The sequence below is a fragment of the Lonchura striata genome, chromosome 9 (assembly GCF_050655825.1).
Source record: "Lonchura striata isolate lonStrDom1 chromosome 9, ASM5065582v1, whole genome shotgun sequence".
Taxonomy (NCBI): domain Eukaryota; kingdom Metazoa; phylum Chordata; class Aves; order Passeriformes; family Estrildidae; genus Lonchura; species Lonchura striata.
Genome location: NC_140711.1, coordinates 6148930 through 6164637, shown reverse-complemented (window position 1 = coordinate 6164637; position 15708 = coordinate 6148930). Strand labels below are relative to the sequence as shown.

General features: G+C 49.4%; 1 protein-coding gene across 1 annotated transcript; it reads right to left on the bottom strand.

The window, feature by feature from the left end:
• Positions 1-2169: 2169 nt before the first annotated feature.
• Positions 2170-14788, bottom strand: TF (transferrin). Its single transcript, XM_077785598.2, has 17 exons — positions 14670-14788; positions 12429-12592; positions 12137-12245; positions 10744-10935; positions 10433-10568; positions 10102-10157; positions 8929-9098; positions 8622-8808; positions 7522-7676; positions 7304-7397; positions 6630-6659; positions 5808-5966; positions 4523-4667; positions 3994-4058; positions 3698-3882; positions 2814-3000; positions 2170-2409 (listed from the first exon to the last, which is right to left on the bottom strand). The coding sequence occupies exons 1-17, from the start codon at positions 14710-14712 to the stop codon at positions 2372-2374; spliced, it is 2115 nt and encodes a 704-aa protein (XP_077641724.1). The 5' UTR covers positions 14713-14788; the 3' UTR covers positions 2170-2371.
• Between the last annotated feature and the right edge of the window lie 920 nt (positions 14789-15708).

Below are 15708 nucleotides of genomic sequence, written 5' to 3'. Positions count from 1 at the left end.
GCCCCGCCCCCGGCCGCGCGGCACGCCGGGAAGGGCGGGCGCGGGGGCTCACGGGAGATGTAGTTCCCCTCCCTGAGGCGCTGGGACCGCCGGGGCGCGCTGGGGGAGCCTGGGGAAACGTGGAATGGTTTAGGCTGGAAAAGCTCCGTGATCTCAGCGCTGACAGGGACACCGCAGAGCCATGTCCCGAAGTGCCACATGCACAGGGCTCTTAAATCCCAGGCAGATGCGCCAGGGCTGGGCAGTTCGTTCTGCAAAGTTTTCCCGATGTCCAGCCTGAACCCCTCGGCACAACTCAAGGCTGTTTGTCCTTGTCCTGTTCCCTGGGAGCAGAGCCCAAACACACGGCTGTCCCCTCCTGTCAGGAGTTGTGCAGAGCCACAAGGTTCCCCTGAGTCTCCTTTTCTCCAGCTGAGCCCCTTTCCAGCTCCCTCAGCTGCTCCTGGGGCTCCATTCCCTTCCCCAGCTCCGTTCTCTTCCCTGGACACGCTCCAGCCCCTCGATGTCCTTCGTGAATTGCTGGGCCCAGAACTGTCCCAGGGCTGGAGGTGTCTCACAGGTCCCAGCACAGGGGACAGTCACTGCCCTGGGCCCGCTGGACGCACCATGGCTGGCACAGCCCAGGGGCCATTGGCCTCTTGCCCACCTGGGCACACCTGGGCTCATGTCTGGCCACTGTCACCAGCACCTCCAGGGCTTCCCCAGCTTCCCAGCCACTCTGGGAGCCTGGAGCATTCCATGGGGCTGTTTTGTCCCAGGCTGTTTGTGCCAGGCATCAGGAAGCAGAGCCAGGCTTCCCACAGTGGTGCAGGATGAGGAGCGACGGGAGTACATTGAAGGGAAGCAGGTTCCAAGTGGATATGAGAGGAATGTTCTCCTTTGGGGGCTGCCAGGAGCAGGACAGCCTGCCCAGGGAGGTGAAGCCCTGAGCACACTGGCTGATTCCTTTCCTTGAGAAGGAGATTGGACTGGAGATGCTCAGAGGTCCCTTCCAGCTTGAGTGATCCTCTAGTGAGGTTCTTCTTATCCTTTAATGCCCTCTACCTGTGGGACAAGGGCTTATACCTGACATGAAATGCACATAGTGCAGCTTTTTTTGGGGGGGACATTTCCTAACTGTAGGCATACTGAATTGTAGAAACAGCCTGTTAGAGGCACTGATTCTCTTTCTTTGCTAATTTTGAAAAATGGGTTAAAAAAACACCTGTCCAGTGTATTCATCCTACGTAAACCGAGGGGCTATATTTCATCCTTTCCTGTCACATTCTGCATTTCTGCCATCCAGGGGGATTTTCAACCAGGCTGGTAAACTTCTCACCACACTTACCATAGGCATCCAAAAATCATCATATTCAAAATATTCATTCCCTCAAAGTCAGGAGCTTTGTGCTCTCAGCAGCTCCTCCACTCTTGCCTTGACAGCAGGTCTGGGACACTCTGGATGAGCCCAGGCTATTCCAGGACTGGGACACCCTGGATAAGCCCAGGCTATTCCAGGACTGGGACACCCTGGATAAGCCCAGGCTGTTCCTCTGGAGCAGAGAGCTCCAGCAGCCCTTTTTGTCTTTCCTTTTTATTTTCACTGTGGTTCAGAATCAGGCAAAACAAACTACATGTTTGTTTTCAGGTCAGCAGCACTGATCAGACAAACTGCAAAAACAAACACGTTTCCAAGCAAATCCTAGATTTTTCCAGAAAGGAAGCCTAAGCCTGGACTCTCCCCATCAATACATGTATGTGCTCAATGAGTCCTGCCTACTGGAAGGGACTCAGAGCCAGCCAGCTGAGATCTGAGACACAGCAGCTTTTGTTCACATCTCCCATCTTACACCCACTGTATTATTTTGGTTTGGAGTGGTTTTTATTCCTTCAGCTTCCCTGACACAAACACTCTCCCTCTTCCTGTGTCCCAACCACACTGGGGAACCCTCACCTGCCTGGGAGACATTGGGATAATCTGAGCAAAGCAAAAGCACAGAGAGCACAAAGCATCTGTTAATTAGGCACCAGGGTACATCCAATCCATTTTGCTTTAGCAAATGGTGCAAGAAATTTCCTTAAGGGGCAGCAGTGACCAGAGCCATGCTGATATCTGTCACTGTCCTACAGTGTGAGGCACTGAGGAAGGATTGGGCTTAAAGGCCATTTGGAAAAATCTCAGGACACCAGTTTAGATTTTAAATTTTATTTTTTGCTGTGCTGACAGCAGAGAATTGTGAAGTGTCAAAGAGCTACTTTCAGACTGGTGAGGGAGGGCAGAGAAAGCAGTGAAGGCAGAGGGCCCTCCACAGGTCAGTGTTCGCTGCTGAGGGCACAAGAGGAGTCATGGCTTGAGGTTTTCTCCCCCACTTCGAGGATCCTTCCCATCTCACTACTTGTCTGCAAGGAAGGTGCACACCTGGAGAAGATCTGGAAAGGGAAAGGACAAGGAGAAGTTCAGATCTTGCTTTTAAACACTTCCATCCCACCAGCACACACCCAGCCATGCCAACAATGTCACACCATGGAAAATCCACAGTGTGCCACAAAAAAAGGACTTTAACCACAAATCCCACACTGCTGGGTCCAGGGGGGTTCTCTGTGCTGTTTCTCAAAGTCCATATTTTCTAAAGGTGAGGAAAAGTCTTTTATTCACATTGCTGCCAGAGCAGCAGATTTTAAGTCTGTTCTCAGTTCACCCAAGGAACTTTGAGAAAAGAATATTGGCATCTTCTCCCTTTAAAGGCACTGAATGGACAGTTCCAGAAGAAACTGCTCATGCCTGCAAGGTAAGAACTGCAATTCAGGACTTCCTCTGAGGCTGTTCCAGTTACCTGATGGATTGCAGGTGTTGAGGCTGGCAAGTGAAGCATAGTATTTATCTCCAAGGAACTCCTTGTACGACATTCCATCGCGGAGCTTGATCAGGCACTTTGTCCGGTCTTTAAACAGCAGATCCTTGGATTCATATGCAAACATGTTGAAATCGTCTTTCCTGGTTCCTTTTGCTCCAAACAGCCTCTGAAATAAAGGCACAAAGAGGAGAGAAGTAAAAAGCTGGCCTACTTCTTCTTCCTGGTTCTTCACCATCAGCCCAGGAAGCCCCAAGCCAGGGTCCAGAAATTTAGGATTGAACCTTCTGTCTGTATGCTTAGAGGAGGGATTGCTCACTGGTAGGCACATTTCTTGCCCCATTTTAACATGTCCCTGTGTGCAGAGATGCTGCCAGCAGGTCCTGTAACTTAACCATGAGTAAAAGCCAAAGGCCCCAGGTGCCTCTCACCAGACCCTGATGGTGGAGCTGATCTTAATGTTTGCAGGGAGAAACAGAAACAGTTTAGCCTGGTTCTGCTCAGCTGTGTGTGTGCAGGGAGCCTGCTCTGGGGCTGAGCCTGACCCAGCTGTGGCACAGACCAGGCACCACAAAGGAGTTTCTGATACACCCCAGCAGGAGCAGAGGCCAGAAAGGAGGTGATAAACTCATGTCACACAAACATAGTGTGCCAGCAGCAACAGCTGCAATCCCACTGCCACCTAAAGGTGTGTTTGCTCAGGTGGCAGAGGAGAGAGAGCACTTGGGAAGGGATGGAGGGAGGGATGGAGGGCAAGGGACAAGGCTGTCACCCCATAGCAGTGAGGTAAAATCTTCCACCTCACACTGACTTGGGGAAAATCAGAGCAACCTCACAATATTTCTTCTACTCTCAGCACTACAAACCTCTTGGTTCTCCAGCATGTCACGGACTTGTGATGCTTTCTCAGGACGTGCCATCACAGCGTGGGTCGGGACTTTGGCCAGGTTGCATCTTCTGTAATCCATGACATTTGCCCGCTGCCCATCAGTGCACAGCAACTCAAATGTGTCCAATTTCAGATCTTTGGCCCAGCTTTCTGTATTTTTGCCTTTAAAGAGAATGGGTTTGGAGATTCAGTGAGCTTGCATAGCAGGAGAGCATCAGCCTCAACACCACTTAAGCAGTCATGCAGATGGGGAAATCAGCCCTGACCACATACCATCAGTGTTCTCCTCAACGATGGAATGCTTGATAAAGGCCACATCCCCCTGCTCAACCAGACACCTGGGAAGTAGAAAAAGAGGCCAGTGATATAAGTGCTTGAATCCTGTCCTTTTCCCACAGATTTGATTTAGACTTGAGTCTTATTCTATACAATTAATCTCCAAAAACATCCAGGTCTAGGAGGCCTGCCACAAATATTTTAAATATATCTGAAATACAGACTTTAAACTCCTTATTTATGTTAAAAGAGAAGCACTTATGCCATTCTGGCAGGGATTGTGCCTCTCTGTGTTTGCCTGGAGCCACCAGGACACGAGTTTTACAGAATGGGGATAGTTCACATCAATTTTCAGAAAGCAAAGGAAAAGCATGTGGCACATCTGTAGCACTACAGAGATATGCACTTTCAGTGGTGTAATGGAGAAAAACAGTTAGTGTGGACCTGAGGCTGTACTCCAGCTGTGACCCAGCCCCTGTGACCAGCCCCAGGACACTGAGGCAGCCTGGCTGTCCCCAGCACTTACCGTAAAGCTCCGGTGTAGCCGTAGTACTGCTCGTGGCTGCTGGCAACGCACTTCTCCGGAGGGACCCCCCCTGAGCCCTTGCACAGCTGGCAGAGGCGGGAGGTGGGAGGAGACCCGGGAGCACAGCCCTGGCTGAAGTATTCATCTGGAGGCAGAAATGGGAGAAATTCACTTTTCCTGCCCTGAGAAGTGAGGTTTTATTGTAATAACATGTTCTGGCTCACAGGGGAGCTGGAAACGGGCTGGGAGAAGGAGCATGACTCAGTAGGCAGCAAATCATGTGCATCCAGCTTTGACCATGGAACTTGGGTCCTGTTATTATTGATAATTGTTATTGCTGCCCACAGAAGCTGTGGCTGCCCCTGGATCCCTGGAAGTGTCCAAGGCCAGGTTGGACAGGGCTTGGAGCAACCTGGGCTAGTGGAAGGTGTCCCTGCCCATGGCAGGGGGTTGGACTGGATGGGCTTTACCATGCCTTTCCACCCAAACCATTCCATGATTCTGTGATTCTCTGATTTTGTGATGAAGCAGAGCCTAAGGCTCAAATGCAATAGGCACTATCTTGTCATAAAAAGATGAATGTTTCCCTGCAAACCATTCCCAGCTCACACAGAGCCAGCCCAAGCCTCCACGACATTTATGGGTCAGCAGCTGGATTTGGCAGCAGTGTCAGAGCTCTTGGGGTAGAAGGGACAGTAGGAAAGGAAGGCAGGGGGATAGAGAAGCCAAGAATAAAACTTACTAACACTAGTATCTTCATGTGGTTAGATACTTCCTTTTAATTATTATATGCTTACTTTGTCTTGGTTGTTAACATTGATAATGTTTCCTAATTATTTTTTTTTGGACCATAACTCTCAGTGAAGTCTCAGGCAGTCAGATTAAGTTTCTTGAAAGCAGCCTCTGTCCCCTGTTTTCAGCCCTTCCCCTCCCTTTAAGTTTCATCTTTTATCCTCACTCCACACCCTGCACAAGCACCAGGCCCATGTGGGGCAGCCCACATTCCCTTTTTGGGAATATCTCTTGGGCTGCTGCAGAAGGAAGGGGAGAGATGTGAAAAGAAAGCAAAGACCCCCAAGGCAGCTGATGTGCCGTATTTTACTCTGAAGCAGATGCCAAAAGCCTAACATTTTGCTCAGTGAAACCTTAAATAACAGCATTTTCTCCATTTCCTCCCTCCAAGAGGGAATATTTGAGGCACAAGAAACTTTGAAAATCCAATGGTAAGACACTCTTTTGTGAGCAGATTCCCAGCTCAAAGAAATGGATTCCAAACTGGACTCACCGAAGTTGCAGTTGCCTGTCCTGTTGTGGATCAGGCCCATGGGGATGTTCCAGCCAGCAGTTCTCCCCACGGCAGTGTGGCACGACTTCTTACCCTGCAGGTTGTTCCAGCTGATATCCTTGTCAGACTTCTTCACAACAGCCACAGCAAAGTAGGTTGCTTTCAGAAGATAAAACAGAGAAGAACTGAGGTCTGACCCAAGGATCCCACTGTGATCCCTTAGGAAAGAGCACTGGCTTCACTTGGGAAAGGGCACCTATGAACAGCACAGAATTACTTTGTGCTTAAAAATACTTGGCCAGGCAGCAACAATGGAGGAGTTTGTAGATGTGAGGCATCTACTTCCACCACACTCCTGGGAAATGATTATCCCTGACATTTCCCTGCCCTCCGAAGCTCTGATACCTGGGTATAGGAGAAGGCTATGAGAAGGCAAGGCACATGTGAAGATTTTGTATCCACTCCTGATTTCTTATTCTCTCCTTAGCAAAGGACAAAACCCTCCCCTCCTCTCCCCTTTTCCATTTCTAGAAAGAACAATTTCCTAATGCTGCAGCCCAGACCCTCTTTCTCTGTTCACAACCCTGACACTGTTATAGTGTGACCACACCAATCTCTGCCATTACCAAATGTTTCTCCTTGATCTTATTGCAGCCCCTAATTTTCCCTCCTACTGCTAAACCTATCTCCCAAAATTCTAATATCTGCACTGGACACTCTGTGGGTGGAGACTGGCTATTTATTCTCCACTCATAACTCATATCTACTTTTCTACTGATATCCCTCTGGACTGTTTTCTGTCCCTCTGTTGGCAGTAATTACCTGGTTCTTCTTGTGATTCGCAGTGATTGTCTGTAGGAGGGGAGAATAAGAAGATGTTAAGTTAAATACACCTCAAATACAAAAGAATAATCAAGCCCACTAATTTCTGGAGAAACTCTGTTGTAAAAATGACCCTTTCAAGTAACACCTTGTGCATCAGCAGAACAAAGCACAGCTTTCAGCTGCTTCTCTGAGCTAAAAAAAGCTGTTTTACCAAGGCTGGTGCTAAAGGACTAGGGCATCCTAATTAAAACAGAGTTCCTGACTATCCATGTCTGCTCTGCTTTCATGGAAAGACAAGGCATGCAATGATGAGCAAAGTTGCCTCGGAGCACTGTGTGTTAGGTTGGGTATCAGGGAAAGATTTCCCCACCAGAGGAGTGGGGTGGTGGGACACTGCCCAAGGCTCCCCAGGGAATGGGCACGGCCCCTGGGCTGCCAGAGCTCCAGGAGCTTTGGACAACTCTCCCAGGCACAGGCTGGGATTGTCAGGGTGTCTGTGCAGGGCCATGAGTTGGATCGATGATCCTGGTGGGTCCCTTCCAACCCAGGATATTCTGTGATTTCTGCAGGATGAAGCACTGCAGCTGCTTTGTAGAATTCCAGAATAAAACCAGCACTTTGGCACCAGCTCATTCCCCACCAGCTGGACCCTGAGACAGAGCTGTGCTTACCCTCATAGCTCTCTGCCATCACTGGAACCAAGCCACATATGCCAGCAGTGTAGACAAAGCCTCCATCTAAGCTGATGGCATCTGCTTCACCTTTCTGCAAGGGAAAGGTGCAGAAATGAAACGCTGCACACCCCCAGGCCAGTGCTTTCCAGAGCTCAGATGGTAAAAGAAGCACCTAAGAATTTCACAGTGAGGAGAAAAGGGGAAAAACACTGTACCATGATCTTCGTGATGCATTCCTTGGTGTCCTCTGCCACAACACACTCCACATCCCCGTTGCTCATCACGCTCCAGACGTCGCACTTCTTCTTCTCATCCCTGCCGATCGCACACCACTGGATCTTGTTGTCTCTGCGGCTGGGGGTCAGGCGATCTGCAAGGGCAGCACAGGGAAACAGGGATGAGCCCTGCAGAGCCACGTCCTGGTGTGAGGGGCTCGGCCACAAACCACCTGTACACACCAACCTGCTGCTGCTCAGGGCAAGGAGTTCTTGTTAATTAAGCCCTGGGCTGGCAAGAGTAGGAAAGGTGATTTTTGAGCTGAAGGAGGCTCAAAAAATCAACTTACAGGTCAGAAAGGTGAATTGCTGCATAACACAAGTCATTCAGGCAGATTCCTGTTAGCTAAAACAGCACAACCACTGAACGGCCATGGAATTGCTGCCTGTAATATGTCCCACATTTCTTCACTTCTCACAACCCAGACAGCCATGGGACTAAGACCACCCTGAACTGGAAACCTAGTTATGTTTCTATAGAATAACACTTGAAATATCTGGTTTGATGCTATGTGAAGTCCATTCACTCCCTTCCACAAATATCACTTAACAGAAGTGAAGTACTTTAAATTGTACTACGAATTCTAAGTGGGTTTCAGAGATCATTTGTGGGATGTTTGACCCTCAGAAAGCTATCAGAAAATGCTTGATGAGTCTAGATGGAAATAGAGGACATTGGTTCCCTCAAGTGTCTGAACCTGGTGTCCTGGGATGTTCCTTCTTTTTACAATCTAGAAATGGTTTTTCTAAGGAGCAGTTTTGACCATGCCAAATCTCTACCACCAGCTGAATAACTGGTGTGGAGTTTGTGTAGATTTTCCATATTTGTCAGTGTGGTAATTTGGATTTGGATACGACAAATTCCTTTGTTGATGTAAGTGAAGTTTGTGAAGGTTCTGTAATTTCACACAAAGTATTTTGCAGATTATACTGTTTGTGTCTGAAAATCACATGATCCTTTTGCCTGGCTGTTTTTGCCAATGCCAACTCTTCCACACAGCCCATGCTGACATGACATTGGTGTTTGATGTCCTGCCTACCTTGCTGGAGGCTCTGGACAGCACTGTAATACTCAAAGCCCAAGTAGAGCTGAGTATCCATCAGTGATGGGATTTGCTTCAGCTGTACTGCGGAGTCTTTGAAAAGCAAGTCTTTGAGGGCTGGGTCCTTCTTGCCAGGTGGCCCAAAGAGGTGGAAGGTGCTAGTTGTGCCCACGCCAAATTTTTCCTGCCACAAGGGAAAAATAATCAGCAAACAACCACACCAAAACTCTTGGAAAACTGGAGAAGGCAATCAAACCCAGAGGACAGGGGATGTTAGAGGAAGGAAAGGAGAGACTGGTGGTACCTGTGCTTTGGAGAGGAAGTTCCAGATGTCATTGACCTTGCTGTCATCTCGAGCCACAACAGCATGAGCAGGAACCCGGGCCCAGTGACAGGCCTTGTAGTTGTCCACAGGCTGGCGGGTGCCATCCAGACACAGGAGCTCGTACTCATCCTTCTCAGCTGGGGCATTTTCTGAAGGAAGGGAGGAACCATGAGTTGCATCACCATGAGAATAGACAGAAAGGCCAGTTTGAGAAGCTTTGGGGGGAATTCTTTGCAGAAGACAGGTTGCAGGCACTCCCCTTGCAATGGGGTCATCTCGGGCATATGAAGGCAAAGTCTTTGGAAGAGAGATCACCTCGGCCTCTGCTGTAACTAACCCAACAGAACGAGGATTTATGCACAAAGAGATACAAATAGGTTTACAAATCCCATACAAGTGGGTTGAGCAGGTCAGGAGCTGCACGTGGTCAGTGAAGGCCAGTAGCTGACTAATGTCAAGGCTGCAGACAAGGTGCAGGACTGAGATCACAAGGTTACATGAGAATTCAAGAGTGAAGAGACTTTTGAAGATCCCTGGTCAAGGCAGGGACAGAGTAGGATGTTTCAGGTAGATCCTGAAACCCTTCAAGGATGGACCGTGCACAGCTGTCCTGGACAACCTGTCCCAGTACCTCACTGTCCTCAAGGGGCAAAAAATTCCCCTTGTATCCAGACCCCAGGCTGATCAAGCCCATCCCACAGAGCATCTCCTTGCAGGACAGTTATTCCTGCCCCATGACCACCTTGGTGACCCTCCACTGAGCTCACTGCAGGTCCTGGATGTGCCAGGCCACCCTTGGTCTCCACAGAGTTAGTGAACTGCTATGGGCTGAATTCCCCCCAAAATCCCTTCCAGAGGGATGGGTGACCTGCTCAATTGCTCACATTACAGCTAGCTCAGAGATATTGCACCAAGCACCTTTTCCAGCTACAAAGAAGAACCTCTGAGAAGAAAATGTGGATCCACCATAATCCCATTTTTCATTAACAAGGATTAGTCAGTTCACAACGTGCAAAACTTTTTTCAAGAGATGAAAGAAGTGTTTAGGCCTGGAGAGAAATGAAAGCTGCACAGTGTAGACAAGTTGCAGGATGGAGTGGCAGCGAGAGGTGGAACTAGAAAGAGAAGAAATGAGGGATCTTGCAGGTGTACCTTGAACAGTTGTGTGTTTCACAAAAGCCACATCTCCTTTCCCATCTTTCAGACAGCTGCAGGTGGAAGGAACAGAAGAAAAGTTAGAGAAAATCAGACATTATAACTCCCTATCTCCCATTTCAACAAATTATTTTTGGCATAAACTACAGCCATAAAGCAATGGTCTTCCAAAAAAAAGCTGTGCTGGAAGGGAAGAAATTGTAATGGCAAAGAAGCAATTCAGTCTCCTCAGGACCCGTGATTCCAACACAGCCTTCCTTGGTATAATAAAAACTGGCATGTGTCAGGGCTAGAATGTTTTCCCAAAGGAAAAATAACTCTCACTCACTGAAAAGCTCCAGAATATCCAGAATAAGGTCCTGTGCGGGACATTTTGGTCTTGGCATCCCCCTTGCACTGACGGTACAGTTTGGCTTCAGTGGTGACACCAGGAACACAGCTGGCAGAGAAGAAATTGGCCACAGCTGTGGATGAGAAGGAAGCAACAGTTGGTCAAAAATTCTCTTTTAGGAGGACTGGGAAGGGAGGAGCTCCACAAGAAATGTCAGAGCCCCCACAGAAGATTGGGAAATGCCCCTTTCACCGTGCCACCAGCCCTGGCTTAAGTGCCACCACCAGTGTCGGCGTGCCCCACCTCACCTTGCTCGATGGAGCCCGAGTCTTTGCCGTCCCACTCGATGTCCCCGCGGTGGATGAGTGTCCCAATGGGGATGACCCAGCCCGCCGACCTGCCCAGCCCCGTGTGGCAGGAGGTCTTGCCCCGCAGCTCATCTATGGAGAAGCCTGTTCCTTTCTTCACAACGGCCACGGCGTAGTAACTGGTAGTGGAGCCTGCAGTGCAGGAAAAAGGAATGAAGCAATGGGAAAAAGAGGACTTAGGAACATTTCAAATTCTGCTAGACACCCCAGTTTCAGGGAACAAAGTGCTGCACTTCGAAGCAATCAGCTAATTTGGTTGAACACTTGTGGTTTTCTCATTTTCTTGGAGGTGAGCTAATGCTGCCCATATTGTGCTAATGCTGCACATTTCCACTCCCAGTAGGTGACCTGAAAATGCTATCACATTCAAGGTGCCACAGTTTTGTGAGGAACTTCAATGAATCTTTCTGCAAGTCTCCATTGGCAAGTCTCTTCTCCAATGCCACTCCCCACAGACGCCTTGTGAGACTGGAACTCCATATTTAGTCTTTAGAATTTTACCTAGTCTGTCACATACTATATATGGTTATAATGACTGAGTTTCGGGGGTGGTAGAGACCTCAGCCTTTAAGGTTTAGGATCTTTTTCTTAACTCCCACACTGGAAATTACTCTGCTGTGTTGCTTTGACCCTGAATATTGCATACAAAAAGGCTGAACTCCAGGGAAGAGGTCGAAAGAAAATGGAGCTTTGGATGTGTCAGGGAAATGGCATCTGTTTGGCTCCCAGGAAAAAGATGGGAGAGATGAAGGATGGTACAATGGGTGAATAGGGATGGAGCCATGGATCTCATTCTGATCAGAGGGGATTGTTGCAGAGCCCTTGTTATGCTTCTCCTTTTTTCCTGGGGATTGCCTGCATTTCTTGCCTCAGGGATCTCAACTGGGTGTCCCTCCCAACCAGTAGTAATGCTGTTGCCTCTCCAATATTTTTTTTCTGTTTTGATGAAAGCACAGGAAATCACAGAACTTATCTGTGCCTCCCAACTCCATGTTTTACCCACAGAGTTCAAGGCCACTGAAAGCAGAAGATCTCTGGGACCAGCACCATTTTTATGCCATGTTTCAGGAGGACCATGATTTCTGCTCATGGGATCAGAGACCTTCACTGCAGCAAATGACAAGAAACAGGACACTGGGTCTTGTGGCCATGGGTGATGATCCACATTTTGCTGAACTGCCCCCCCCATGCCTTCCCCTCTGGGAGCTGGAAACCAGGGGCAATATCTTGGATCCCTAACCAAAATAAATAGGAACTATTCATGCAAGGGATGGCCTCTGCACTCTCAGTTTGTTACCACCGTTTGGCTTAAAAATACTGCCTGGAAATGTACCTTCACTGTGTTCGTAGACCTCAGCAGCAATGGGCTTCAGCTTGTAGGGAGCAAGGCCTGCCTCAAAAACTTGACCTCCATCCAAGCTAATGGCATCTGCTTCGCTATTCTAAACAACAAAGAGATTTCATCAATTAATAAAGAGCACAAAAAGCACTTCCCAGAGTCTCTCCTGGATCCTTGTGCATAACAGGGGGATCACAGGTAACAACCAGTGACTGAAAGAAAACTCCATCTCCAGGTGTAACAGGCTGCTGAAACACCCCAGCAGAGGAATGTGCTGCCCACTCACCGAAATGGCTTTTATGCAATCGAGGTATGATGCTTTCTGCAGGCAACTGAAAGCAAAGTTCTCTTGTTGCATGTGGTCCTTCAGGCTGTTGCATTTTTTCTCTTCGGCTGAGGATATTGTGCACCACCTGACACTTGGCTTTTGGGGAGCAGCAAAACACAGAGCTGTAGAAAGAACCAGAAAAAAATAGTCTCAGAGAGGTAGAAAGGCATTGATTGGAGAGAAACAGCATCTCTGTGAGCACAAGGTCATTGCTTCCCCGTGGTCATGGCCTTGGGTGATGGCCACATGCGGGATCTCCCAAGCCACACAGGAAGATCCTTTCTTTCTTTCTTGCCTGACTTGTGCCCCATCAGGAACATCTGGGACAATCATTCCTGTCCCAGGACTATTGTGATTCAAGCAGCCTGGACTCACAGCAACATCCACAGGATTAGGAGAACAAATCCCCACACTTCAATAGAAATCAAGCTCAAGCCTTTGCAAAAACAGAGAGAAAAGTTGGAGCACTGAAGCAGTGCCTGTGCCAATAACTCCAGAGGGGGAGCAGCTCTGATCTAGCCAGGCTGTGTGCAGTGCACTGCCACTCTCACCTCCTTGGCAGCTGAATGATCTGATCTGTGAATGATATTTAACAGTGTCTATGTCTCACCTGCTCCACTGCACCCCATGAGAGATGCCACAGCACCACCATAGTCCTTCCACGAGTGCCCCACCCCGTAAAAGCAGCTGAAGGGCTGCTCTGGGGGGTCAGAAGAAAGCAAAAGCCTCTGGTCAATGCAGATTCAAGTCTCCTCCAAAAACCTGAACCCAGGAATGCTGGAAACTTGCAGTTCAAGGATGTGGCCAGCCTGTGCTGTCAATTCACCTTCAATCTGCCCCTTCCAGGCAGGGCTGTGCAGATCAAGAGACGATTTGTACCCCTCTCTGTCTCCAAACCTCAATGGCACATTTCATCCAAACACCTCCAGATTAACCTGTGTCATTTCCATCTTCTCTTTCATCTCAGAAATAGCCTCTCTTTACCTGATTTCTGAGCCTCCCAGTAGAGGTGCTGAATTTAGCCACAGGGAGAATCCTTAGCTTCAGTTCCTATGGCCACCACCTCTTTTTTTTTTCATATGTTTTTCAAGTTCATCATGCATTTTTCAAGTCTTGGCTGCACAAAGCCATGGTCACCTTAACCTAATGCTAGCAAGCACCCTGCCTGGGGCAGAGGCTGGGTGGGCACCTCCAGAGGGAGTCAGCTCAGCTGTACTGGTGACACTGGGAAGGTAATGGCAGCCTGAGTGCCCCGGCCACCGTCACAGACCTTTTGAGTGACCTCTTGTCTCTTTCTGTGCAGGGGAGGAAGAGGAGGAACCATTAAAAAACATCTTTGCATGCTAATATTCAGCAGAGGTACTGAAGGACTTCCTGACACCAGAGGCACAGGGAGCACTTCCTAACAGAGGACATTAATCACCACCACGCTTTAGGGGGGATCAGAAGAGACCTGCCTTCTCCAAGAAGAAGATCCCTCCCTATCCAGGCATCAGTCCCCAGGCTAGGTGCAGCCAGGAGACTCCTTACCACGGCTACCTGCCCCTTGCCTGCGAAAGCTGTGAACAGAGAAAGAGGAAAAGAATCGCTCCAAGCAGAGCCAGCCCTGTAGCAGCACAAATGTGGCATAAAATAGACAGGAGCCTGAGCAAAGTGCAGCTGCAGGGGTAGGAAAGAGTAGCACAGGAGCAGAGTGGGAAGCACACCACATCTTTCATTATTTAAGCTCTATTTTATTGTCACTGCCCTCAAGTTTAACCAAACACACGTACAAGCTTGACAGGTGGGTCTTGCAATAATTTCTCCCCCTGGCTGAGCCCGTGCTCCTCTCCCAGCACAGCAGTTGGCCGGAGGATGATTTTTTCCCTTCACCCCGTGACAGCCGGAGTGCGGACAGAGCCTGTCCCAAGCATTCTCCTCCGCGCTGGTGGGAGCGGAGCATCCCTCCTCCTTGCAGGGTGGGCATCCGCAGTGCGGGCAGCTGCAACCCTCCCTCCATCCCACGGGCTGCCATCAATAACATCAAAACACCGTCCTCCTTGACAGATCCGCGGCTGCCAAAGCAAGCACTGCTTCGTGTCCCGGCTTTTCCTTAACAGCTGCCTGGGTCTGGCGTACTCCGAAACAGCCTTGCCTGGGGGAAGCCTGGGTCCAGGTTGTGACTTCCTTCCCCAAAAGCTGCTTTCAGCAGACACTTACCCACTATCCCGAAGGATAGCACAGTGAAGAGTGCGAGTTTCATGCTCGAGCAGGGGGTCGGATGCCGTGGGAGGGGTGCAGCAGCCTTGGTCACAGACCGTCCCCTCCAAGTCTGTGATGGCTCTGGAACCGCTTTCTGCCCCTTTTATAGAGAACAGCCTTGGCTGTGTTTGCAGAAGTAATGACCTAACACTGTTTGTCCTTCCTTGTTTCTCAATAGCTCCTAAATCGCCCCCCTCCCTGGATCAGCCCATTTTTAGGAAGTCTTTCACTTTGGCACTGAACCCTTCCGCAGGCAGGAGTCAGAGCGGGGCAAAGCGCTTTGCATTTTACAAGGGGCTTCAGATGGAAAATTCCCAAGCTGTGGCATTTGAATCCTCCTGCGGGCTGAAACGCCGCAGGAGAGGCGATTTTCTTTGTGCTGCCCACCCCCTGCTTTGTCCAAAACTAAGCTCAGAAAGTCCCTGCTGGATCCAGAACCGAGTTTTGCGTGTTTGCCAGTAAGTGCTGCTGAGGTTCCCGTTGCCCCTTGGCTCGCAGCACCGAGTGCCTGCCCGCTCCCTTCTGTGCTCCTGGCAATGGCAGTGGGGCTGAAAGGCAGTAAATGATTCTTACACCTGATCTGGCAAAAAAAGCTAACAGCAGTGACCAGACAGCTCGATAAGCACCCTGCAGACAGAAGGAAGCATCACACTGCACTTTTGGTAAATTTTTGGGGTGAACCTGGAAAGAAATGAGATTAGCAGTCAGCCTCCTCCCACTTTCTCTGCAAAGCTTCTCCATCTGATTGTGTCACTCCTGGCCTGTCCCCCTGGGGCCAGTGGGCATGGTTTGGTTTATGAAGGGCAGCCTTTGTGATGCTGTCCCAGCCTTCACATCCCCATCTTTGCTGCCAGGTACAGGACCAGCTTCAGCCTTTGGCACATGCACACCAACTTGAGAATTCCCTGGACCACGTCAGCCAGCCCTTGAGCCTGAACAGCATCTCTGGACCATTCTAGGGCTGGTCCTCTCACCATGTCCACCCCACAGAAGCTAC